Source organism: Centropristis striata, chromosome 14 (assembly GCF_030273125.1).
Source record: "Centropristis striata isolate RG_2023a ecotype Rhode Island chromosome 14, C.striata_1.0, whole genome shotgun sequence".
In the NCBI taxonomy this organism is placed as follows: Eukaryota; Metazoa; Chordata; class Actinopteri; order Perciformes; family Serranidae; genus Centropristis; species Centropristis striata.
The window spans coordinates 29,777,323-29,804,867 of NC_081530.1; the positions used below are offsets into that span (position 1 = coordinate 29,777,323).

At 39.8% G+C, this 27,545-nt stretch overlaps 1 protein-coding gene across 1 annotated transcript in view; it reads right to left on the reverse strand.

Annotated features, from left to right (window-relative positions):
- Nucleotides 1-26,787, reverse strand: part of col11a2 (collagen, type XI, alpha 2) — a 51,188-nt gene extending 24,401 nt beyond the window's left edge. Inside the window, exons 1-8 of the mRNA XM_059350224.1 lie at nt 26,544-26,787; nt 13,039-13,200; nt 11,149-11,359; nt 10,374-10,536; nt 9,858-9,980; nt 7,699-7,812; nt 3,029-3,142; nt 1,171-1,386 (exon numbers count right to left, since the gene is read on the reverse strand). Coding sequence (XP_059206207.1) covers nt 1,171-1,386; nt 3,029-3,142; nt 7,699-7,812; nt 9,858-9,980; nt 10,374-10,536; nt 11,149-11,359; nt 13,039-13,200; nt 26,544-26,661 — 1,221 coding nt within the window. The 5' untranslated portion in view covers nt 26,662-26,787. The remainder of the gene's footprint in view (nt 1-1,170; nt 1,387-3,028; nt 3,143-7,698; nt 7,813-9,857; nt 9,981-10,373; nt 10,537-11,148; nt 11,360-13,038; nt 13,201-26,543) is intronic.
- Nucleotides 26,788-27,545: the final 758 nt, after the last annotated feature.

Here is a 27,545-nt window from a genome sequence, read left to right on the forward strand (position 1 = left end):
TTACTTGTAGATTTTTTTCCATACATACAGAGAATCATTACAGCTTAGCAGCTCTAAATGAAGCCATACACTGAGATAAAAGGCATTCAAGACAAAAGACGCAACAACAGTTAGTGCTGCACTTCCAAATGCCTCTTTATGCAGTGTATGTGATAGTAAAAGTTATTGTTTATGTTTAAAAGGATCCCCAATAGCTTCTTCCACAGCAATAGCTATTCTTCCTGGGTCCTGAGATGTTCACTATACACAGTATAGATTAAAACCAATTTCAACCTCTGACGTGGGAACTATGTCTTGGTCCTTAAATGCACAAGTAGGATTTTCCAAAACAAAAATAATGTATAATCTGCAATCCCTCTCAGTCATCACATATGACCCACTAGAAGTGTGTGACAGTATCGGTATCTGGAGAGACCCTGCCTTCTGCTGTATTCAGGACATTTCTGGCCTTGGCCTGGCTGATTTCAGAGTCGGAAGCTTGGGAAGCTCTGCAAAATTCTCCTGACTGAACACTAATACTATTCCTATTAGCTACACTGAAGATTGCTAAACTTGGGAGGAGGGGTCAACTTCTAATGTTGTGTTTACAAACTTTGAGGGACAAATCCTACTCATTCTGCCTTTAAAGTATTTGAAATGCATTCAAATACAGGTGTCTCTATGATTGATTGAGCTTGCCTGGCATAAAATTTAGATGAAAAGATCTTTCTTGCATGGTGGCCATTTTAAATTTATACTTAGGTTGGGAAACTGAAATGAGTGTTACCACCCAACATCATAAAAAGGTAGACTGAGGGTGTATTTTTAAGGTCAAGTCTACATAAGGATGCTAGTATATACTATAAGAACTATAGTTAATGATGTTGCTGGTCCTCCTGAAATATTTAAACTGATTTTTATAAGATCTGTAAGTGGAGTTAATCATGGCTATAGTCTCTATCTAAGTGTTTCAGGTAAAGTTTTCTCAAATATCAAGTGTGTTCAAATTAGCCACCATGGGTAAGAAGGTCCTAACACAGAAATACATTATGTGTCTCCATACTGAAAGACGGCAAACTCAAACAAGTCATTTGAGAGGACACTGAATACAATTTGACAAATACTAGAATTCAGAGTTGGTTGAAACTGATTTTTGTTTTGTTTGTTTGCCACTGAAGCAAAACGACTTACGCCTCCCTCGTCTGTCACAGCGGACAGGGCAGGGCCCATGTTGGCATCGACCTCTCCGGTCTCCAGAATTGGCTCATTGTAGTCCCTGTAGGAATAGTCGTATTCCTTCATGCCCACGTCCCCAGTCACATACTCCTCAGTGAAAGCCTCCTCGCCCACACCGCCTGCCTTGGTGGCATCTACCTCCTCTCCCACCAACGTTGGCTCCTCCTGGGGCTGGGTTGGGTTTATCAGAGGCGCAATAGGGTGGATAGAGGGGCACGGGAGGATGAATCAAGCGAAGGAAAATAGAGATAAAAAAGGAAGAAGGAAGGAAGAGGGAGATGTGTGTATGATGGGGAAATGTTAAAGGAAAGGAAAGAGAAATACAGAATGAAACAACAGGGGGAGTGAAGAGGGGGGCATATATAAAAAGAAATGAGTCTTACCTTTTGCAAATTAACAGTGACATAGGGACAGAAAATAAAATACATCTGGCAGAATGGGGGGACTCTATCAGTCCTTCATGCTGTAACTTCATTCTGATTTTGAGCAGATTTATCCTCTGACTTTAAATCTTCTATTAATGCTCTATTGTTGAGCTTATAATAGTATGTGTTTCCATCAAAGCATATCCTCATCAGCTTGTGTGTAATGACTTGTAACCAAAGGATTTCTCTAAGTTGGCCAAAACATATTACCTGGCATTGTAAACGAGAAAAAGACACTTTTAATGCCAAGGTCATGCTTGTCTAGTTCCTAAACACACAGAACTGATATGAAGCACTTTATGAAAACAAGCTGTGGCTGTGTGCTATGCTATGCAAAGCAAAAACTATGTTATTTTCTAATTTACTTACCATGGGTAAAATATACAAATATGCATCCAGTGGAATTATAGAAGATTGTATAGTAAAATCTCATGAAAAAAGCTATAATTTAAAAGTAAGTAAGTAACAAATTGTGAACAGTGTGAAACATTTTTTCTTAAAATATACCTTATAGAAATGACACATTTCTCACCAAAACACTAGCAAAAACATCCTAAGCATCAAAACTGGAAATCAAAAACAAAGTCATCAAAGTCAGCTAATATAAACAGTAATGATGACAATATGGAATATTGCCAAAATAAGTGAACTGTGAGAAACAGATCAGAACTGTGAGAAACTCATTCTCAATTTCTGATAGTTTTGGGCTGTAAGGTAAGCCACAGCAACTGCTGTATTCTTAAGTTCAGTTAGATTTCTCTCAAACCAGAATGCATTATATTCATCTCCCTTTGTTGCTATGGTTAAACCTTTGTATCAAATATTTCTATGCAGACCCCTTTTTGACAAGACTTTTGTTCTTATGTCAGGATAACAGTCTGATCAACGAAGGATCTTGAGATGAGAACAGGAACCTTGTTGTTAGGGGAAAAAGGGATCCACGTAAAAATGTTTGATGATCGAGCAGATGAATGTGGTGCATTCTCTTTGAAAGAGCTTTTCTCTTATGTCTTGTCATGTGGCATCGGTGCCAACAAAACATTGATGTGTGGTTAGGAAAGTGTAAGGAGAGACACAGAGCTGTAACTACTTGGTTAAACTACAAAGACTGGGCTCACCACCACACAGGTATTACACTGTCTTCTTCCTTTGGTGATGGAGACCTCTTGCATTGAGGCGGTGATTTATTCTTGATTTGGTGACTGTATGCTAGTTGGTAACTCCTGTTTTTTAAACATTTTGCTGTGCAAATTAAGCATATCTATCCGGAGAGTCTGTGATTAATTTAAATTTATGTTCCTTAAAAGGTTTATGTATTCTATTGGACTTATTTGACTATTTCATCTTCTTGATCTGTTTCATTATCCAGTGTGTAATTTTCTCTTTACCTGAGCGGGGACCTCTTCTTGTCCAAACACCTCACCCTCTGGCACCGTCTCCTCATAGTAATAATCAGTCTCTGTAGCGGTGTGGCCAGCCTCGGAATATTCAGTATCTACATCCTGATTGGTCAAGTTGACAGGAATTGGGGAGCAGGGAGGAAGTAAGCAGATTTTAATGGAAGAGCGTGGTTAGTTCAAAGTCTGCTTGTAAGTAATGATGAGTTAAAAGAAGAAAATGGAACACATCATAAAATTGTTATTGCCAAAGAATATTTTTAGTGGCAATGCACATTTTTAAAGTTGTAAAGATCCATTTTACAAAAGAAATTTCAGGTAGTTTCAGAGTCTCAATAACTATAAATTATGCCATGCGCAAGATTTAGGGAGTTATTGAGACCACTTTGCTGAGATTTCTTTTTGTCGTATTGTTGAACATTTTTTTTGCTGTTAAAAGCTCACAAAGCCAATATTCATGAAAGGGTGAAGTCTGCTCTTATTGGAAGTAGGACTGAGAGCCCCTATCCATCCCTTAAGATGAAAACATCATAACTTGATGCTTTGGGATGTCTAGTTTCACCCAAGACCAGAAAACAGAGAGACAACCCCAAATGAACAGCCTCACAGAACATAATTTAGTTAATTTAATGCATACATGAATTTCCCAGAACCCACCATGACAATGTCATTGAAGCATGTCAGCTTCACAGTAGACTACATATTGAATGAAATTTTACTTTTAATGAAAGCACACTTGCTTTTTAGTTTCTGTGAGGCTGCTTTATTCATATTTGATACAAAATATGGCCAGAGACAGGGATACAGGTGTCATAGAGAAAACACATGTACTTAAAAAAACAAGGAGAGAGAATGACAGAGGGACAGAGGAGGATTGTTGTGTTGCTTGTGTATAGAATGTGATAGTATTTGTGTTTTCTCAGGTTTAGTTTTTCTGCCATAGAAATCCATGCTCATTCATTTGACCGGTTCGTTAATGGTTTCCCCCAAAAAGAAAGAGACGGAATGCTCGAATGTATTCAGGTTCTGAGATCCAGTTTCAGCTTGAAGGTAGGAATATGAAGTGAAGTAAAGAACAATGAAACTGCACAATTAGCCATGCTTCAATGTGCACCGCTGTATCATATCATATGGAGAAGTTGGAGTGATCATGAAGATCATATGATATACAAACAGAGGAGAAGACACCCAGCTTGGTATGAACCAACTTCCATTCTGAAGACCAGATCGCCCACCATCAGGGATTTACCTCAAAATCAGCACTGCCAGCCACCTGAAAGATTAACTATTCATGAAAGAGAGCCCCCAAAATTAAAAAAAGTTTCACAAAAGTTTTGTTGCAGACCCTGGATGGTGGAAAGATCTGGCAGCCAGATGGGACAGATGGGACATACGACTCTGGACATTCTGACCCAAACATGGGCCTTTTTGTTGTACCTGTTGATAACCGTTGTTTACTTTCTTCGCTGGGACTGCAGTTCCACTCAGCACAGCCTTGCCAAAGGGTGGGAATGGTTTGTGCAGGGATTTGACATTAATGTCCACCACCACCTTGGACTTCGTGGGTCTGGGTGGAGTGGGCCGGACAGGGGCAGATGTTGGAGCCACTTTCTTCGGGACGGAAACCTTTTCCACCACAGTCTTCACGACTTTGCTCACGGTTGGTTTGACCAGGGGGACTTTGGTGACCACAGTTTTAACTTTGGTGACCTCTTTGACTTCAGTCTTCACTTGAGTTTTTGCTGCTGGAGCTTTGGTGGCCACAGCCTTTGCCATTTTTGTAGGCTCAGGTTTTGGTGCTTTTGTGGGTTTAGTTGCCTTTGTAGCTTCTACTTTGGCAGCTGATTTAGCTGCAGTGACCACAGTCTTTTCTATCTTTTCTACTTTTACAACTTTCTCAGTCTTTGCTTTTGTAGTGGTTTCAATTTTTGCCTGATTTGCAGCACCATTGCTAACAACTTTTTTTTCTACTACAGTAATTACTTTGCCGTTGGCCTTAGCCTCACCATTGACTTTATTTTCAGCTTTGCCATTAATTTTGACTTTAACCTCTTTGACCTCAATGGTAGTTTTGCCATTTCCATTGGCTTTCTTCTCTGCTGTAGCTTTGCCATTGCCATTTCCATTAGTCTTTGACACAACAGTGGCTTTTCCATTTCCATTGACTTTCTTTTCTGCTGAAGATTTTCCATTTCCATTACCATTGACTTTCTTCTCAGCCACAACCTTGCCATTGCCATTTCCATTCACTTTGGCCTGAGCTGTAGGCTTAGCATCCGCTGCAGCTTTGCCATTGCCATTGCCATTTGTTTTTGTTACAGCTGCTTTTCCATTGCCATTGCTATTGGCTTTAGCGGCACCATTTGCTTTCTTTTCAACAGCTGGTTTACCATTACCGTTCTTAGCTGGGGCAGCTGTGGGCTTAGATTTAGCTGCTGCTGTGGGTTTGATCTTAGACAAGAGAATCTCTACTGCAGTGGGCTTGGCTTTGGATGACTTGGCTGTGGCAGATTTGGGAGCTTTGGTGGGCATAGGCGGCTTGACTACAAGTTTAGATGATCCAGTCTTGGCCGACTTAGCTGGAGTGGGTTTCGGTTTGACAGGGGTGGATTTAGTGGGGGCTGCCTTTCCATTGACCTCCTTCTTCTAATGTCCATGATAATTGTTTGGTTGAGATGGTGTTTAGTATGTAAAAGTGCATATTGATAAAGAGAGAAAACATAGATACATGGAAGGGTTGGGAGGGGGTTGAAAAGCACAAACAAGGGATGGACAGAAGGAGAAAGAAAGACAAGAGTGGATGTTTTGAGAAACAATGACATAAAGATGGCCAAGGCTTGGATGATTTACTGAGACTGTACAGGCATTACTGGATACAGCAGGTGATTAATAATAGTCTCAAAACAGTAAGCAAAAATACAAGTTGAAAATCTTGCAGTACTTACACAAATTTAAAAAATCCACATTTGAGAAATTTGACTTTGAAAGTTTTTGCTGATCTCTCCAGTAATGCCATTCCCAATATTAAATGACAAAGCAGCATCTTTGCGCTAAAATGAACTGTAGCCTGTGGTTTGGCAGAGGCACTGAGGGTGTGACTGGTCAGGTGAAGCTGGTGCTGAACACACACACACACAGACACACACTGTACAGACAAAGACATACAAAAATCACTGATACATGATCTGCTGTGCTCTCTCTCACACAGACACACACACAGTTTTTAATGCACTGAGCAGTCCAACTGCAAGACAAACAAGGATACTGCTGTTAAGCCATGCAAAAGAAGGAGCACGGGTGGCAGGCAAGCATGCAAATGCATGTTAGTCAAATAAAACCACAAAATTAAAACAACAGTACACGATTAATTCCTACTACTCATGCTGCTATAATGAATATACATGCAAATTCAAACTGTAAACAAACAAAAACTTCCCTTTTAATATAATATGAAGGAAAAACGGGCCGTCACCGTCTTTATAAACCTCTCAAATATGCAATACTGAAAACAAACTTGAAGAAGACAGACTGAGGCATACATGACCCACATGTATGCCACACAAAGGTCAGATATAACCGTGAATGCATATACCAAGACAAAAACATGTGCACTGATATTCCAATGTTGACAGGAAAATTGGTCTGGAAACTGATGATCCAGAAGTTCAGTAGGTGCATGCGGTGACATCCTCAAAGACATTTAAGAAATCATGCAAGTAACAAGACAAAACAGACACATGCCCCGGTCAAATAGCATTGCAAATCTAGTTGTGTTTTTTGTGTGAAGCTGTGTGAAGTTTAAAATAAAAGAAAAAGAGTGCCAGAAAATTAAATCGGTCCATTTAATTACACTTATCTGTCATTAGCAATTTAAGGACCAATGGTATGACAAACCCCATCTCTCTTGTACACAACGTAAATAAAAACAGAACTTATTTACAAGGACTATTTGACCAAGATCGAAAAGACTTCTCCAGCACATTTTTTGTGTTTCCTATGCTAGCTTGTATTTGCTCAGTTTATCATCAAAGATAAAACACTCAATCATCATGTAATCAATTGTTTTGATATGTTAATGTCAGTAGAACCACAAAAAAAATCCAAATTATATGATAAACAAATAGTGCTCTCTAAACATGAACTTGCTCTCTTTATACAGGATATATAAAGTGGTGGAGAGGAATGTGAGAAAAAGTGTGTAGTGAACATAACAACAGAGCTGCACCTAAACCACCCCAGTGCCCCCACTTGGCCACATATGAACACACATACACACATATATATGACAACATGTAAATGAAATGAGGACAAAAATTCATAAGGAACAAAGTTAATACTGTGTGATGGAGACAGTAGAAACGAGGTGGATGTGTGAGAAGTCAATGTGGGTTAAAGAAAAGGGGAAATCTGAATAAAACAACGGAGGTATGGAGTGATGAGAGATGAGAGAGGTATAAAGAATGCTAACAGTGAAAATATAGATTTTCAAACAAATATAGGGGAACACAAAAATGTAAATTTAGTTGACACTCAAATATTTATGAAGCTAGCCCTATATTATGAATTATTCCTTCTTTATTGCTTTAATACCTCTCTCTCTCATTCTCCTTTCCTTCCACAAACCCCACTCGTGTTTTCCCTCTCTCGTGCTCCCTCTTTACCTGTTGACTGGGGGCCCCAGGTTGGGGAGAGGGGAACGCAGAGGAGGAGGGAACGCCTGTTGTTTCCTCATAATAATAGGGGTATTCATGGTCATCCTGCTCCTCATCAAAGTACTGAGAGAGATGGGGAAGGATTGAAAGATGGGAAGGGTGGAGGAAGGGATGGGTTGGCAGAGGGAGCAGGAAAGCAAGAGGAATGGAAGGAGAGGAATGCATGAAGAGGCAGAGAGTGGATTTCCATGGAGAGGTGGATTGGGTTTGCAGAGGGACAAATAAAGAGGAAAAGTGGTGAATGTGGGGTGAAGCAGCAAGAGGGAGGCAAAATAAAACATGGTGATAGACAGCGGGAGACAGCAGTGGAGATAATAATAAAATGCTAAGCATTTATTTTTCCATTCATCAGAGGGAGTCTGTGCTGCTGGTTAAAAGGTGTTGATGTTAAAAATGCTCATACATAGACGACCTTGATGAATGAGAATAAAAACAAAAATAAAGCAGGTGAAGCCAATGAATAAAACCACACTGATTTATATTCATTCAGAAAGCAGTCATTTCAACAGCATCAACATGACAGGGTTTGGGACACAAGGGGATGGAGCTCTGTACAGTGACTGATACAATTATTGTATTGACTGATCCAGCATGCAGGCTTATAAAACAAAGATTGAGTACTTTGGATAGATGAATGCGGATGAAAATAATTTATCACTAAAGCTCTGTGGCACAGCTGGTGTTAGGGAAACGTCAGCTCCCAAATAGTATGTTTTTGAGAGAAAAAGGGAGGGAGAGCTTGCAAAGCTGATAATGAATGTAATGTGCACAACCAGTCTCAGTAAGTAAAGAGGCTCCACCTTAAGCCATCTTCATGACAAATGCTTTTATATCTCAATTTAACCATAAAACCAATCAGAATTTAACTTCATTTGCATGTTTTATGCAGTAACCAAGTTCTCTTTCTTGCAACCCATTAGAAAAAAATCGGGGAAAGACATGTTGGCTTGTATCATCCTCTTTCCCCTACCTTTCTGTGTTCCACTGCAGAAAAGAATGACAACTAATCCACTGCTGTAACAATTCAAGCTTATGTTTCTTCAATGCAAGTGTATGAAATGTGCCCATTTTTAGAGATGTAGTTATGTAAAGGTATGTTATGACAATGCTTCTGCTTTTCTTTAGTAACCTCAGGGACACACAGACCCAGAAGGTGAGGAGGAAAGTGGATGGATACAAACTGTTGCTGATGATGGGGATGCGTGAGGAGGACAGAAAGGGAGAGCAGCACTTTGATGACATTATCAGATGACCCAAACTGAACCTGAGGACTTTTTTTTCTCAGGGAACTAGAGCATTTAATTATTTTCACAGACTGAATTTCTTCCTTTGTCTTTGAAAAGATAATATAAAATAATATAAATCTTTAATCATCCAGAGGGAATTGCTGTATGTTAAATCAGTGAATTGATGAATAAAGTTACAACCAGGTACATTAAGAGGAACTCGAAGCAAACCTCAGAAGAACATGCAAACTCCCAGCAGTAGTACATATCATGTCATACATGACAGTCATGATGAAAGCTGGATGAACTCATTTCAGTTCTATACATGTAAAGAGGTGCTTCAGTCAATTCCCAATATCATTTCCTGCAGGATACACATGACCATCATCATTTAGAAAAAAGATCCATTCTCCAAAAACAAATAATAAAAAAAAAAGACCAAAACATTTTCAAAAGGTTAGATCAATTCAGATCAATTGAAAAGTATATAGCTCTCTTTCCTCAAGTATATCATATTTAAAAAGTTAAAGGAAAATAAAGTCCACAGATTCTGTTTGGGCTGGCAGCTGATGAGAATAGAATTTTATAAACGAGTTGTGCAAGCGCACCGGTGCTGACAATCTGAGTCTATCTGCTCTGTGATAGATTCTAGTCAGCAGTCTTGTGCTATGGGATTTCTGTAAAGAACTGAGAACTCATCCTGCAGTAACCTTTATTAGAGCTGACAGAGGATGAGTGAAGTTTGTAGAGGCTAGTTATTTTACCCTGTAATACGTTTTCAGACATAATTGTTCACTAAAAAGTTGATTTTTTTGATAAAAGAGGAACAAATGTTGATTTCAAATGTCTGTGGATATAGTCGTGTTGTGTGATGTTACTCACGTATGTGTTGGGGTCCTGAGCCTGGGTCTTGGGCAGTGGGGAGTCACAGTCAGGGCTGTAGTGTTCACAGAAGTCATAGGCAGCCTGGGGGTTGGAGGCGATCAGCAGCTGCTGGATGTCTCCCTGTGGGTGAAAAAAAACAAAAAACGGTTCAACAAAAACCTGTAAAGCTGCACAGCTATTATAGTCTCAATGCAAATATTTTAAAGTATATGAAGTATTGATGTGCTTTTAATTTTAATCAATATTATATTTTATGAATAGAATTAATCAACAACCACATACGTAGAATATAATGCCTTTATTGACACTATACACATGTACAATGAGATTTGAGAGCTGACTCCAAAAAGCAGTGCGACAATTAATAAAATATAAAAATATAGCCTACAATATAAACATAAACATACATAGGCAAGTAAATGTAAAGAAAAATATTTAGGATATAATGTAAACATAGAGAAGAAAGGGAGGGAAGGTGCACAGTCTTCAATTGTCCCTTATAAAGGTCCTCACCTGGAAAACCTCCTCATCAAGCAGACGTGCTCCGAACACTGTGATGCCATTGGTGTCAACCTCTGCGTTGTTGCCGCGGGGCAGGGGGCGGGTCATCTTCTTCTTGCAGTCCAGCAACAGTGTCACATTTTTCTTTGAAACAGAGATAGCGATGCGATGCCACCTAGAGACAAGGAGGAGGAATCGAAGGCGAATAAATGTGTACTGTGACTACAGGCCTGATTAAAAAGGTATCAAACCAACCATCGAATCACACACACGCAGTATTCAGATGCCTTACTTAAGTAAAGGAAAAATAGTATCGGCATCAAAATATACTTGACGTATCAACAGTAAACACATTATGCAGACTGGTCCAACTCAGATTGTTAAATATGTTCCACTTACATTTTTAATATTATTATTGATGTATTTATATAAGCAGACAAGGTAGGGCCAAGTTTAACTACTAAACATACTGTTATGTGGTGAAATTTATAAAAAATGTATAATCATTATAAATTGATTGTATGTTTCTCATGTTAAATCTTGATCTGAAAAGTAACCAGTAACTAAAGCTTGCAGTTAAATGTAGCAGAGTAAAGAAAAAGACAATATTTGTCTCTAAAATATAGTGGAAATACTTAATTCCACATAAAAGTACCTCAAAATCGTAATTATAGGAACAGTACTTAGTTGACATCCACCATGCATACTATTCCCAACCACTCACACCCACATGACCCCAAACATGTCATCTCAACCAGTCACAAACTGGTTGTTGCTGGTTACTGACTTGCCATCAGCCAGGTTGACGCCTCTGAACAGTGGGTAGTCCTCAGGGGCTGGCTTGCCGTTCTGGTCCTCGTACAGGAAGACAGGTGAGCGTCCCATTTCAATGCCCAGCTGCTGGATACCCTGCTCACTGTAGATGGAGAGGAGGAAGGCCTGGAGCCCAGCCTGGGCCTTAACCAGAGCCATGATGGAGAAGTTCTCCGGGAATCGACCTATTGATGACGGAAGGAAGGGATGGGACGAGAGAAACAATGAAAGAAGGAAAGGATTAGATCATAGTTAGACTCGTTTGTGAGTATTTTAATACAAGAAGAAAATTAGACTTTAAAAAAGCTTTACTGTAAGTAAACTGACTTGGAGCTTGCACTGGAGTATTTATTAGTCATGGAAAAGAAGGGAGATAGGAAGAAAGAGAATCTGAAAATGTTTCAAGCAGGATATATGAACAAGTGATGACTGAAGAAGGAAAAAACAAGAATAGAGAAGTAGTGCAGGATAAGAGATGGAGAAGAAAGCGTGAAAACGACACCAGTGATGAGCTTAAAGTGATTAAAGTAAGAGGATCTGTGTCAGGATCAACTGATTACAGCATATCACAGTTAGTCCCGTGTGAAGCTGGCATGGATGATGAGGACACATAATAACAGGAGGGCAGAGCTGGTGAAGGAAGGCTAAACCTCAGAAAATGAGTTGAAAATCAGCTTTGACTTTTTAGGATTTCTTCACAACCACATAAGTGCTACTTTCTTCTCTCGCTCCTTACTCCGGGGTGTCAGACAGTATTCTTAAGTTAATTTGTTTTGGCTCTCCCACACAGTTTAACTCAGCTCTTGCACTGTAACACATAATTATATTTTATAACCATGAGCAATCTACCATGGGGCACCATTGCCCCACTAAACTCCTGAGAGCTCAGTTTAAAATACACCCAGACATAAATAGCAACCTGAATGACACCTCTGGAATTCATTGTAAATATCTTAAATATGAAGCTCATCCTAACTGTGGCATTGGTGAAATGTACAGCACAGACACATGAAGGAGTCTGAAAATACACACATAAACAAACACTAGGACAGAATGAAACTAAAATACAAAGACTGGAATTCAAGACACTATCAGAACTACTATATTTACCTTTGTTTTGTTTGTTTTTTACTATAATTTACTATATTTCAATAGCTTATACGTTAATATACCATTTATTCTATTTTCCCTAAACTGTTCAGAACAAAATATATTCCAAACACACAGAAAAAGATTAAAATACTTCATCGTGTGTTTTTTTTCCTGTCGAAAATAGTGCCTTTTGTCAACAGAAACTTGAGATTATTAATTTTTCATTTACTCATATAATTGAATAAAGTAGGGTTTTAGACACATTGCACATATATTTTGTATTATTTTAACTAAATAAAATATCTTAGACTTAAATCCAGAAAATAGTATGGTCAAAATCTCCTGCGTTTCATATTCAGTGCAGCCAAATCTATATGATGCATTATAAACTGGTTGCATCATAAGAAAATTGAAACAATCAGGATTTTGTTTGTGCTGTTTTGGTTTATTCTGAGGAAAAGCTATCAGTCTTTAATATGATATTTTGACATGGATAAGTCATATATCATCTCATGTTTACATTAAACACAGTTTAAACACAAATTAATGATGAACTTTCATCAAACAACCAAATAAAGGGTCCAGTTAGTTAAATTTAATGTTAAAAGTACTGTTGAGTACATTCGTCATAAGAAGTACTACTCAGCCAGTTAATAAAAGGATAACACTTTTAAAGCAAACATGAAACAAGATTTAAATTTTGGGTGTAACAGTGATCAAGTAGCAGTCTCTCCAAACACTCAAAGGGCCTAATGTCCAGTTGGAAGCCTACCTGAGAAGAGCTGCTTGGTGGGGGCAGAGATCTGAGCCTTCTTGGTGATGCGGTAAGCATGGTCGGGGGTGCCGGAGCGACGGGATGTACAGAATCCAGGGACTTTCTTTACACCCTCGGGGAGAGAGGGAACCTGCAGAGCCCGCAACACATCCACTGGGTCTGAGGAAGACAGGAAGAGGCAGAAAGAGAGAGGAAAACTGTCATTACTTTTATTAACAAACAACTTAATTAGAATAGATTTCCTGTGCGTGACAAAGCAGCTTGGTTCAATAAGTGAACAGGTAAAATGTCAAAGCTGAAACTTCAATCCCCATACTCCCTGTAATGTCACATCAGCAAATAACACACACTCACTAAGACATCTATTTCCTGCTTTTTCTGGACAGAGCACTTTACGCTCAGGTTTTACTTTGTAACTTTCAGTGGATGTAAGGTTAACATACAGCAGAGTCTGTGCTGTCTACACTGATGGAAACATATACTGATTGCAGCACTACTTTATGAGTTAAACAGATAGGACTACTATATCTTTGCATAAAAATAAAGCAGATTAAAACAGCTTTTTATTCATTACACTACATTAGTCGTTTTTCCACACAGCCCATCATCTTGCTGTATAGAAATCACTGGGCTGGCTGTACAGGTTGTATAGAAATCACTGTAAAGACCCTTCCAGGCTTACTCCTTTACTTCTGCAATGTGCTGAGTCCAGAATAAAGGACAGGTTCATCTTTCACTGCAGCCTGTCTTTATACAGAGGTTAGAAACGTTAATCTCGCAAGTAATCATAAATGTTCTTGTAGCACTACTGCGATAGCAGGTACAGGGGATGTCCACAATGGCTACCACTGTACATTTAGGTATAATGTAAGAAAGGAAGCACTATGTTGAAGCAAATGGGCCAGAGTCCAAGCCACATATATAAACCACTGCAGGGCAGGTACAGTACAGCTCAGTTTAAATCAGAGCAGAGACAGTTTACTCTATTCTGCTCACATTTATCATGCAACTGCAACAAGCAGCTGTTGATGCGGTAGTGCTGAGTCAAATGAATATTTGTTTGAGGATATACAAGCATTTCACAGTTTCACACGAAATGCACAAATAAATGCAGGTTTACACACTCACTCACTCACTCACTCACTCACTCACTCACTCACTCACTCACTCACTCACTCACTCACTCACTCACTCACACACACACACACACACACACAATGCAGATATACAGTATGCATCACAAATGCACCACACACACAGTCTCACATCCTGTCTCTACTTTCACACACTGAGGACAACAAGTCTGTGTCTCCACCCTCAGCCCGCTCTGAGGTTTATCTTGTTGGCACCACACATTGCTCAAAAGCACTTAGTCAGTCTGTGTGTTTCAGTTTGAAAAGCATTTCTCCAACTTCACAATTTCAGGGTTTGATATCCTTTACGACCACTCATCCTACAGCATACTGAACTGTAAGACAATTTGGATAAGAACAACCATATTTCTTTTGTTATAATTGACTTCAGTACATTAGCTATGAAACAGCAGATGGTAATCAAAAGAAAACTACAGAGACAGAAGGAAAAGCAAAATCACAGTTACTCTATTTTAATATATCTATTTTAAAAAAGTGCTGTCTTACTGTTTTGGAAACAAACATCTTGGATGAAATGATAATCTTAAACATAATTTACAGTTAGTTTGACATTCATGTCTGCACTTATTCACCCACAGCAGGCATTCAATCTTAAAAAGGCTGGATGTCTAATTACTCACATGAGTTGACTTGTTCTGTCTTGTTACAGAACAGAAGTGCTCAGTGTTGCTGTACATTGCTTTATATATATATATATATATAAAAATAATGCTTATTAACCTAATTGTTATTAAATGGTTGTTCATTACGTTTCAAGTGCAGAGAGCCCTCTGCATGATACACAACTTTTGATGTAATTTCTCAGGAGATGCCGAGCGGCTGTGTGCTCTGCTGTCTAATTCAAGATGGAATGACAAATATGCATGACACCAATTCTGCCAAGATCTTAAAAGACAAGGCTTGCATACACTTTAAAAACATTTTGCAGCCTGAGAATCCAAATCATATGTAATTATAAAGTCTACATTAGACACTTCCAACATCTTGATGGGTCCCTTTGGTTTTGAAGTTAGCTGGCTATGAAGTAAATGTTTTCAACAACACCAAATGTATTCACATTTTCCTGAACACAGCTATCCTCCCTCACTCTTGGCTAGACTTCCTGTGTTTGAGGTGCACCAGAGAGCTAACTTTGCTGTTAACAACCAATTAAATTCATTTACAGCCAGCCCTGCTATGGTACTTCTCATTATAAACTTTTGGTTGCAGTGATGCATTGCCCATGAAAAAACTCGAGCTCTGATTAAAAGATAAAAACCAAGCCCTCCTGTGATGCAGCCTTTAAACTAACATGTTTATTTTCCTTTCTCATTCAGTAATCACAATAATAAACTGTATTTCCAGCAGTTTTAAAAACATCATATTTATGCCAAAATGATGTAATCACGCACACCTCAGCATGTTTGGAAAAAACAACAGAGCATAAAGCATGGCACTAACACTAACACAGTTAGGGATCCCATCACTGCTCAATGTATCAACCACTGGTAGAGTAAGGAGCTGTAAAGTGCAAAGCCATGGATGGATGCAGCTTATGCACCACTCATATTCAACAACAGTGTGTTAGCAATACACCAGGAGGCACAGCTGTCCATCAGAAATGATATTAAACTTGGTGCACACACATTAACGTTATTCTTCCAGCTCTTATCACTGTATAATAACAGAAGCTGACATGCAACCTGACAAGATTGTAACACTGTGTTATGAAGCCATCCTTATGTGCACTTATGATGCTTATGATTTATATTGGGCTCTAATGTGAAGTTTCCTTGTGTTTGACCAAGAACTCACACTGATCCCATCAGTGGTACTGTGTTTAGGTGACACCCAATGTCTCAGAGTTAACAGTTAGTCAAACAGGCCCACAGATGGTAATATTTATTCAGACAGAGCAAATGGTGCGTTAATATTGCCTCAGGGTGTCTAGACCACAGCCCATTAACGTCACTCTACACCAGAGGGAGGAAGAGGAAGAGATGGAGTGAGGAAGGAGGGGAGAAAGAGAAGGATGTATGAGCATTATGTGAGGAGGAGAGTTAGACTGAGTGGTGTTGAGATGCTACATCAACAATCCAACACAGAAACTTCCCTAAAAAACAGCTGCTTGAAGGCGGAAACGGAAAGAGATTAGTTAGTGAAAGTGGAAAAGTAAAAAAAGAAATAAATGAAGACACGAAGAAGAAGAGGAGAGATGGAGACAGAAATGCATGGTTCTTCATTTTAAATTTTAGATTTGTGGATTTTTTTAAATGACCTTAGTCCAACACATGTTAAATATGTTATTCGAAATAAACTGGAAGCCTTTTTTAATGGGACAAACAAGCAAACAAGGTTTTCTTTTTCCTAGACTTTCGGTGTCATTTTCAGAATTCGCAAACTTTCCAAAGCCTGAGGATCTTTGAATTTGTTTGTTCATACTTTTCAAGACTTTTGCAAATCTGCACAGGAATGTTGGGAATGAGAAAGAGGTCAAGGGAGAAAAAGAGGTAGGGCAATGAGAGGAAGAAGGAGGGAGAGAGAGGTTCAGGCAAAGGTGGAGTGTGTGTGTGTGTGTGTGTGTGTGTTTTGGGGGGTCAGGCAGTGACAGTAGACAGCATGGTTCTGTGATGGCAGGATACTGGATCAGATTGCATCCCGAGCTCCCCCAGTACACCCAGTACAATGTGCCGCTCTGTTCCCCGCCGCCTGCCCAGCTCACATCTGCAGCCGGGGCCCTTCCTGCCTGGAGGACCACAATCACGACAAAAACACACCCACAAAAATAACACACAGGACCACAGAGGTACACACTCACACAGCCAAGGCAGGGAAAACTGCACCAACACACCTCATGAGATGAGGAGTGGCAAATATGAAACGAGACAAGGTAGAAAAACAGAGAGCCAGGGGGAACAAACTCTCTCTCTCTCTCCCACTCTATCGGCCTTTCTTACCATAAGCGCTCACAGATGGCTGCAGCCTTTTGATGTAAACGGAGGCCAATTACACTGCTGTCATTAAGAGGGGAAACAGGGCTCCCAGGCACGTGAGGGCAGCGCTGTAGGTAAAGATTACAGTAGCCTGAACAGTTATCCCTCCTGACAGCTGCATGACAAAGACCATTTTTATGACACTGATAATAGAACATTAATACAGTGCATTAATTACGTAATCTACCTGATGTTACTGAATAGACTTAATTGAATATGACATGGTTCTAATATTGGGGAGAATCTCGTATAATCCCTCTGTTACTTTTTCTCATTTTAAATCTTCCTTTCATTTAAAGTATTTATTTAACAGCAAAAGTAAACTACATTTTATGGTTTGCAGGTGTATTAAAGATTGAAATCTTTTCAGTATACTTTGAACATTAAAACAGTCTCTGCAGTGATTACAAGCAGTGATCATATAATCATTTAAATCTCCAAAATACCAACATTTAGAAGTTTACAAATTCCATGAATACCTTTACTGAACCCCAACTAATGTCTTAGGATATATAATCTGATTCAAATCAGTACTCTGAATGAATGAATTATTTCACCTAGGTATTATGTAAATAACTGAAAGTGGTGTAAAAAATATAATCTGAAATAATGATATGCTGTCTGGTGTATAATGGAGCAGTGTTCTATGGGGTGGACATACAGGTGCCCCATGCCTGAACAATCCTGTCACTGTTATACTTTAACCCACTCACTTCCACAGACCCACAACTAACCAAACACGCAGACCACCAGCTTATTACAAGCTGATAGGAAACATATGTTATACCCAGGTTGGCAGTTGCACTGTAAAATGAGGAGTGCTGCTAAAACTGCAACATTTTTCAGCAGTTTGCAGTACTGCAGTTCCCCTCTGTCGCCACTAGATGGAGCTGAAACAGATTTAATTAACTTGGTGACAGGCAGACAGTCAGAGATGTTTACATGTGCACACACTATGCAAACAGACACACTCACAGGAGTGAGAGATAAACAGTGCTAACGGTTTCCGAACGAGTAACTATTAAGCCAAGTCTGTACATTCTGTTAGCTAACAGGACTTGACTAACAAAACACACACACCTCTTCTGTCTGGACACAAAGCGGTTGGACACACAGATTAGAGCCTTTATGCACATGACACATCAGAATGAGTCAAGAAAATTTGCACAGTAAAGGGATTCTGCTTGTTGGATTTCTCATAAAGCAAACATAAAACACTGAAAAATCTCAAACTATAGCGATAAAAGGAATAAGGGACTCCTGTGAGGGGTACAACATAATTATCGTATTCTATTAATATTTGATTCATTTTATATGTCTACTTCTTGTTGGGCTGGAGCATATCTCAGCATGCATTATCAGGGAACACAAAGGGCAAGAAGCAATTTTTAAAACTCATTGCTTGATGTCCTGTTACAAAATAGTATTATTTTTGCAACAATGATATATTTAAGTATTATGCAAATGTTTCTATGTTGAAACCTGAATATATTACACACACACATACAGAGCCATCTAGTTGGCCCCCTGAGCCCTGCATCGGTCATATTATCACTGCAGACCTGCGTGATGTGACAACTGTGTGATTCTCAGTTCACATAAGAGGAAAAGCTTTATTTCCTCTTCTAAGCGTTCTGCCTTAGATGCTCTGTGTAGCAGTTTCTGTGTGTGCATATGTACTCTGTGTGTGTGCATGTGTGCCCTTTCCTACTTTGGTACAGTTGTGCCAAATACCAGACACACACTCCAGCTGACATGTTGACCCCTCAACTCTCACCTTAACACAACAGCCACGTTGTCAGACACACAGAGCAAGAGGGATGTGCAATATTGACCACAGATTAACACGCACAAATTATTTTTTTCTATCTCAATATTTGAGTCACCAGGCATTTTAAAGAATAAACAAAGATGGCTGACTGTTTTAGGGGGCTGATACAAGGAAAAAAATCATTATAAGATATACACAAAGCATTATACGTTACAAAAAGCTAAAAATAAAAATAATTCCAGAATTGAAAAGCGTATACTAAACTCCAGTTGTTCCTCAATCACCAGCTGTGTCCCCATCCACCCAGCTGACCACGACGGCTAGGCGTATGAGCTGCTGCAGGTTATAATTTTCGACATGGTGCTCTGTACTTACGATGTATTTATAATGCCTCATGTACACAGACAGAAAATCCATTATGAGCACCCATGCTGTAAAAAGGGGGTTATTAGACTTAACATGATTTATATGGTATAAAATGAAGGATTAGGTTTGTCAGTATGGCGTTAATTGTCATGTAGATGTCATGCTATGTGCCACTGCCTGGTTAGCTGAGCTAAAAGGAAAAATGCCAATATAGAACTATCCTTTATGTCATATGAAAATACTGTAGATAAATCCTGATGTAGTGAGAGAAAAGGGGAGTGTGAACACATTGATGACAGTAAGTTGATCCCGCCATGACAGATGTTTCACTGAATTCCTTCAGTAGCAGCAGAGGACTCAAAATCAAGATAGAAACAAGATTAACATAAAACTTGAAGGAGTTTTTAGTGGTTAAAGAACCATAAGATAATTATCTAAGAAGTACAAAAACCTTTCTGAATACTAGAATTCAATAAAAATGTGTGCAATTCCAACACAATCTGTGCCACAAATTATCTAAACAAAACAACTGTTAAGGGATTTTTATTAATGATAAGAAATACAATGTCTGCCTTGCCAAAAGGTCTTGTAAAATGTTGCAAAAATGATTGAAGTAAAGCACAATTTGCAGACAACATTGTTCCAGATCTATTTATGAGCTTTCTTTAGACCTTTGCTTGCAGCATGTACTCAGGAGAAAAGTGATTCAGAAATTCTGGCAAGTCAATTTCAGTAGAAAAACAGTTTATCACCTATTTTCAATAGAATCTATCATCATCTCTGTCGCCTCCAGCAAACAGAAAACTGAAACACAGGTTGCAGTTGTGCTCTCTACAATAACAGAGATCTTAAAAAGTCTAAGGTTTGCTAAATGTCTGTGAGTTGGTTTTACTTGCTTGGGAAAGTATTTCAAGGATGCACAGAGCTAAAGGGAAAGTGGAAACGTATTTATCTTATAGTGAAACAAGGATTAATGCACCAAGTATATGAACACCAAAAAGGGACCAAGAGCACAAATATTATAGTAACATTGATTATATCTTGATGGATACCCAGAGCCGATCTGAATTCCGAGGACAATCCTTTATCGCCAAGTCAAAAATTACTATTTTTTTTGTGCTACTAACTAACTATGATCACTATTTTGCTTATTTTGCTCTCCTTTTAGCTTTTTACACCTGCCTCTATTGGCACTAATTTCAGGGTAGCACTGAATCCCAGTCCATGTGGTTTATCCATCACTACAGATCACTGCCAACCTTTACTGTGCTGTGTTGCAGCCGTGTGTGGTTTCTTCATTCCCTGCATTGACGAGCTGCTGCCAGCATATGCCCAAGTCCTCTACTGTCCCCTGTGTACCATTATGTGGTCTCTGCCAGTCTGTGTGTGCTGCGCTGATGCTGCCAACGTGTATTGAGAGTCTCGTGTGGTTTCAGGGCTAGAGGCCACAGTCTTAGTTTGGACCTGAGGGTGGATACTTACACCACAAGGCCTAGATGGGACCACAGGGCCCTGACCAGGAGACAGACAGTGGTTCCCTGTACCGTACTATCACATAGGGCCGACAGTCGGCTAGAGCACAAATTACAAACCTGCCTTATGCCCATTGATGTGTCTGTGCTGAACGGTATGACTGCTCAGCTCAATTCTGACTGCACAAAACCATAGAGTACAAAAAACACAATCTCCATATCAGGCTTTTAAAGGAAAAACAAATGATACACTAAACTATAACTGCCTTTCAGTTGCCAATGGTTGACATTTCATAAACTGCACAATTTTTTACAGCAAAACAGTACAAAAAATAATTTGTAAACTGAAAACTGCTCAGTGCTAATACAGATTACACATAATTTATGTATAATATCCTTAAACTTTGGACACACATTTGAGCATATAAACCCTTTCTTGTCACCAATATCTGGTTGATTCCTAGTAGTTAAACAAACAGTTTGCTGCGCAGCCAACCAACGTATTTATATTAAATCAAATATCTTTAATAACAGTAACAGGTGGCATCTTAATACCTACATTTATCTCTGTGTCTAGCCAGAGGTGACAAGTCAGACTTATAATAAACATAGTAATCATCTTCGCAACACCTTTTCAGTTTGGAAATCCCCTCATCACAAATCTACGCTACACTCTGTGGATCTTTACAGACGTAATTTAGCTGGAGAAACAATTGTGAGGAGATGGTGGGATAGTGGAGAAATCTAAGCACTAACTAACTAAATTAAGCAGTGTAAGGAAAACTAGAGATCCCTGTTTTCCTTATAGTGAATTGAATTTATTCCCATTAAATTTGGAAAATTAAAATGACTAATCCTTATCTGGACACTGTACACAGTCAGATTGGCATTAATTGCAGGAATCATGGTTGGGCCACTTTTGCTGGCAAATACATTGTTCCTGTTTTTACCAGTTACTCCATGGTATTTTCCTGATTTCCTCCCAGTGCATGCTGGGATAAGCACCAGTCCATGTGTGAGCCTAATCACACAGAAACAGGTATGAAGAAAGAATAAAGGAATGTTGTGTGCTGCTTATGTGACTTTCTGCATTTGGCCACTTCAAATAGTCCCAGATATATTATGAAACTGCACAGAGAGGTAAGTGTGTTTGTGTGATCAGTTAGTTATATTGTTTTCTATATTTTGACTCTACTCTTCTCTTCTAATATTTGATGGACTGAAGAGGTATATCTTTCGTTCATCCAAGTCTAAGCAAACGAGTATCTTAAAAGCAACATTTCAAGCTACTTTTAAATGGATAGACTGCATTGATGTCTGAAAGAGAGAAGTACATTAACATTACATGCAAAAGCTCACAGCTGGTCTCCTCACCCTCCTACACTGACTTCCTAGAAGAAGCAAAATAACAGTGACTAGGAATAGCATCCTATACAGGCAGTCTATCATTATAAAGTTGGCACACTCTCCTGCCGTCCTTGTACAGTACATCTTCTGCTAAAACAGAATGACGCCTAACTATCCACACACACACAAACCACTAAATCATCACCTATGAAACCATGGAAGAAGGAAGAACTCTCTTCTGGTCATGTGTCCCCTCAAGTCTGCTGTGCTGAAGTGGTTTTGTCTGAGAAAGAATTTTTTTACAAGTTTCCAGTTTGAGGGTATGTCATGGTTTAGAACGGATGCCTCAGAAATGTTTATGTGCATCTCAGCTTTGACTTCTGTGTGCTTTAACTTTACAACCAGTCTGGGTCTTATCTGTCCACGCAAATTATGCAATTTATCTGTGGTTGAGAGACTGTGAGTGAGGGTGTCGGGCATACAGTCACAGTCTCCTGGTAAAAAAGATACCTAAGCCTTTCAACATTCCCATTTAGTGGCTCTGAAAAGGACCTCTTTTTTGTCTTCAAACCAACTTTGCTATAAGAGACAGGATTGCACAGAAAAGTGTTAAATATGAAAAGGAAATCCCACATTTAATGCCAATAATATGAGATAACCCATTCAAACTAATCTATTTCAACATCACCACTAAACTGAGCCAAAGGCTGTGCCATTCATTACTCATTCAGCTGTACAAGTCATTAATATGTAAAATTAAATGAATACATGCTAACCAGAATTAAGAGAAACCAGGCCACTTTGAGGAAAGGGATTTCTTTGCCCTGAACATACTGTCCCAGGATGCGTTGCACAACCAACGTAGCAATCTTATATTTCACATGGTTAAGTTCAGGGCTGAGCAATGGCCGAGGTTTGTCAATCTTGGTAAAGGAGGCAGATTTTGTACATTATAGCCATCTGTGTATGCCCGGTTGGTGATGTACAAGCTCTTTATGCCACAACTATTTGCAGGAAAAGGTCCTGCATATGAGATGAAAAGCCAACTTCCAATTCCTACCTATAGAATTATTTGATCACTACATGAAGAAGCTGAGTTAAATACGCTGAGTAAAATCTTATCGGTGACGGCTCATAACACTTCATCTAAGTGTCAGGCTGTTGAGAAATAAGAGCAACACTGACATCTGACAAATATCTTACAAGCCAGTACAAAATTATCACTCTGGACTCATAACTCTGGATAACAAAGGTATAAACAGACAAAAAAAAAAGACAGGAAGTGAGAGTTTGGATGTGGATCACCAGAACCGCAAAGGCCCACAAGGGAAAATCATGACAAAGCAGAGGAAAAATCAAAGGGCCCAGGTTAAAGCAGCCAGACTGGGTCACATGTGACCAACAGAAGCCTGAAATACCACACACTTCCATACAGTCACAGGAATGAGCTGTCAAAAGCCTGCTCTTCCACCACATATAGTAGCTCTATTCACCAGCACAGAGAGAGAGAGCAGGGTTAAGTTATGTTTAGCCAAACTGAGACAGACTGCCCTTTGAGGAGCGCTCTGCTTTGAAATGAGGTTGAGGAACATCCATGTCAAAAAAATATTGCCCTCTGATTTTCTCCTCCTTTGAACAAAACTGGGCTTTCATGCCTTTCTAGGCTCACAGCTCTCTGGGTGCCTCATCCATCCCTCCTCCCTTTTCTTCTAGTCTTCATTCTCCCAGCGAAGAGAGAATAAACATGAAAGATTCTGACCGCTTTCCTCTCTAAATCGGTCTTTCACTGCCTGGGTGGGGCGCTGTTATAGTTTAAACTAACATCTGCCCTGCTGCACCACAGTGCGCGCACAGGAACTCGCGTAAAGACGCACCGCGCACGCAGTGATTCAGCGTGTCTGGCCAACTATGCTCATATGATCCATTGTGCGCGCAGGTACGCTACGTGCCCATGCGTGCAAAATTGACATGCCTTACAGGTGAATGGAGTTTTCTTGTCGTCACTGACATTATCACAGGGTCAGATAATTAAAGAATTCGAAGCCAATGCACACTTCGTGCACAGCGCCTCTATAAGCATCCTTTAAGATGAAAAATACAACCTACTGGAGGTGTTGCACACAGAGGCACATTCACACAGATGTGGCATACATTTCCACACCCTGAACTGGGAAAAACATCCATAGCTTACAGACGCATATACACAAACAGAACTGTACAAAGCGCACATAGACACGGACACACTGAACGCTTTCACTCCCAAACCCCTGTGAGCGAGGTGCTCCGCCGCATAATAACCTATTCATGAAAAGCAAAAATGTCTCAGGCTTCCGCCTCCAAAATACACACGGGAGACGACGGGAAGGTGCAATCGCCTCTCGCAATCTGAAATTGGAAACGGGGCCAAAGAATACACTGAAGGGGGGCAATTTATGTTACAAAGGCCCCTTACCCCTAAGCTGTCTCCGCAAACTCCCAAAACTAAGAATAAAGAGCCATTGATCCATCTGTCCACTGAAACTTCTGAAGCAAATGTATTTCTCCAAAAATACTTTGTGTAAACTAAACCACCGTTCAAGTTTCTGTTGAAACTCTGCATGATGCTGCCAAAGCAGTCAAACTTTGCTTTAATTATCATACAACAATACTTTCCAAGAAAGCTGATAGCATATCATATTCAAACACCACAAGTTTAAGTCGTGTTGATGCACTTAAAAAAAACACGAATACATTAATGTTTAGTTTTCTTTATTCCCATGGCGTGCCATTCCGCATCAAAAGTCTTCAGTCAGGTCTGAACTGATGTGTGGACTCAGGTGAATCAATGGATGCTCTGTGTTAAAAATAACTCAGGACAACTAGCGGCCCGTCAGGGAACTGCAGCGCATACGGATCATTTTAGACGAACTAATCCATAACTGTGGAGACCGGAGGGAGAGGACCAGAGCATAAAACCTTAAGTAAAATACTACCGATAAATACTGAGTGGGAACAATGTTCAAAATCTTTTCAACCCTTATGTGTAAAAAATATTTATATGAACTTATGTGTCTTTGATATCACTATTAAAACGAATACAAGCATAGAGCGTTGTCCTACAAGGGGAAAAACGCAAAAAACAACTATCCATGAGCCTATTGTCACATCCTACAAACTCGATGCAGAAATCCCTCCTCCCTGGACGAATAGAGGCAGTGATGGATGGACTGGTGCACAGGCTGAACTGGTAAACACTCAGCCAACCTCACACAGTCCCTGCTGCAGCCTGTATCCAGTTTACTCACAGGCCAACAGTCAGTTGCAATACAGAAAAAATACAAATACAAATGTAATACCCGGGATGTTAAATCGACAAATCTCCCTAAAAGCGACTGGAGCAACTCTTTGCACCGTCCTACCCCATGCCCCCCTGCGACTGTGGGGACACACAGGTGCGTAAAAAGAGCCCTATCCTGTCAAAACTCAACGGGATTCGAAGTTTATAGGAAGATAAATAGGAAAAGTCAACATTAGACATGTTGTTCAAAAAGCACCTAGATGCCTGAAATACTTGAGTTCAGGCTTTTAGCAACACTTGGTGAGATGACACCTGTCATCATGCTGCAGGCACGGCGAAAGAAGGAGGCAGTTGAGGAAACTATGTCAAAAAAAGCGACAAAAAATGTTATTCAAAGCATAATACGCGTCTGTATGTTTTAATGCAGCATATAGCAATATATATATGCTCTGATAACGTCTGTAGCCTGTGGCCATTGGTTAAAGTGTTCATCGGACAGGGTGTATGTTAAGCCTGTCTTGATTCCAGCTTCACGACAAAACCCCAAAGCTTTTTTAATATAATCAAATAAACAAAACAGAAAGCAACATTGGGTTCATTATTTTCTTTGATTTTGATTTGATGTGATGGACCTATAGAGACGCAGAGCCTAAATATCTTAGGTCAGTTATCGAGCATTTACATTTCCCTCGCATCACCTATTCTTACTTCCCAGCTAACTTAACAATTAACCTGCCAACGGTCGGTAACATGGTCCTGTCACATAAGGCCTTTAGTAACTAGTGAAAAAACACGCCGCCCTGGGATGCTTTAGGGATTTTACTTGGTGCAGAAAATAAGCAGAGATGAACTTTTACATTTTTTAAGTTTTCGCCTCAAAAAAAGAAAAGAAAAGAAAATTTTAAAAGCATTTAAGATACTGTGGTTCAATTATTGACGGGCCATTATGGACAACGCTTCTCGGAAAAGAACGAAAGAAACTGGTCAGGTGCGCAAGTGTCCGATAATGGATGAGGAATACATTTATTACGCACGGTGGAGCCACGAAGACGTTTGAAACGAAATTGGCCAAAATAATCTGACCAAGTCTTGTTTGAAACGCACAATAAACATCCCAACTATTAACAAGAGAAACCGTCTTACCTGCTCGAACCACGGTCGTTTGGCACACGGCGAGCGCCACGGTTACCAAGGCGAAGGATGAGAAGTCCATGCGCCACGGTCTCCGTTTCTTCCGGTAGGGACAATCTCCAGTATCCATAGTGTTGCAGTAGTTTGCCGGCCTGGTTGAGCTGTAAATGTAGGATATGGTGGAAGTTATCCTCTCACAGAAAGCCAGCCGACGAGAGGGACCCGACTGAACCTTCTGCGAGGCAACAGACAAAAAGGCACGCCTCTGGAGACGTCTCTACCTCTCTCCCGGAGACTTCCCTTAATGACCAACCTATGTCTGTCTATCTTAATGCACAAAACCTAAACACTAAAGGGGGTTTGGGGTGAATAAATATCTTTTATTTTAACTTTTAACCCCTTAGTGCTAAAGCCCCATTGAGTCAGACTGGGTACGAGTACCCAAATTGGAGAGAGCAACAGAGAGAGACCTGGAATCACGCTCTCTCTCTCCCTTCTCTCTCTTTCCCTGTTCCCTTCTTTACTTACACACTTACTCCCACGAAGAGTGAGAGCGTGTGTGTACGTGTGTGTGTGTGTGGAGAGGGAGAAAGAGAGAGAGAGAGTGAGTGGCAATGGGGGGGAAAGGAAAGAGAGGGCGTGCGTAATTGCGCCCTCAGCGTACGTAGATCTACGTGTCTGAGAACTGTGTGAACTGAACGTTTTTAATGATAGGCCTATGCAAATATTTCACCTCACACACACAACAATTGCATCTTTCTTTTAGTCTGTGAGTGGTTTGAGGTTGCTCATTGCACGTGCCAGTGTGCCTCTGATTCTCTCTTAATAATCCCCTTCCGAAAAACGAGCATTTCTCTTTACCTTTTCTACTTCCTACGTTCTTGACTTTGTATCTGTGGATTAAAAGACTGGCTTTATAAACCATGAACCGGGCAAAGTTGAGATAAGACAGCAGGACCACTAACCGTACTGTGAGAGCAGAGAAGTGAGCGTTTAACCAGCCAATCAGGCTTC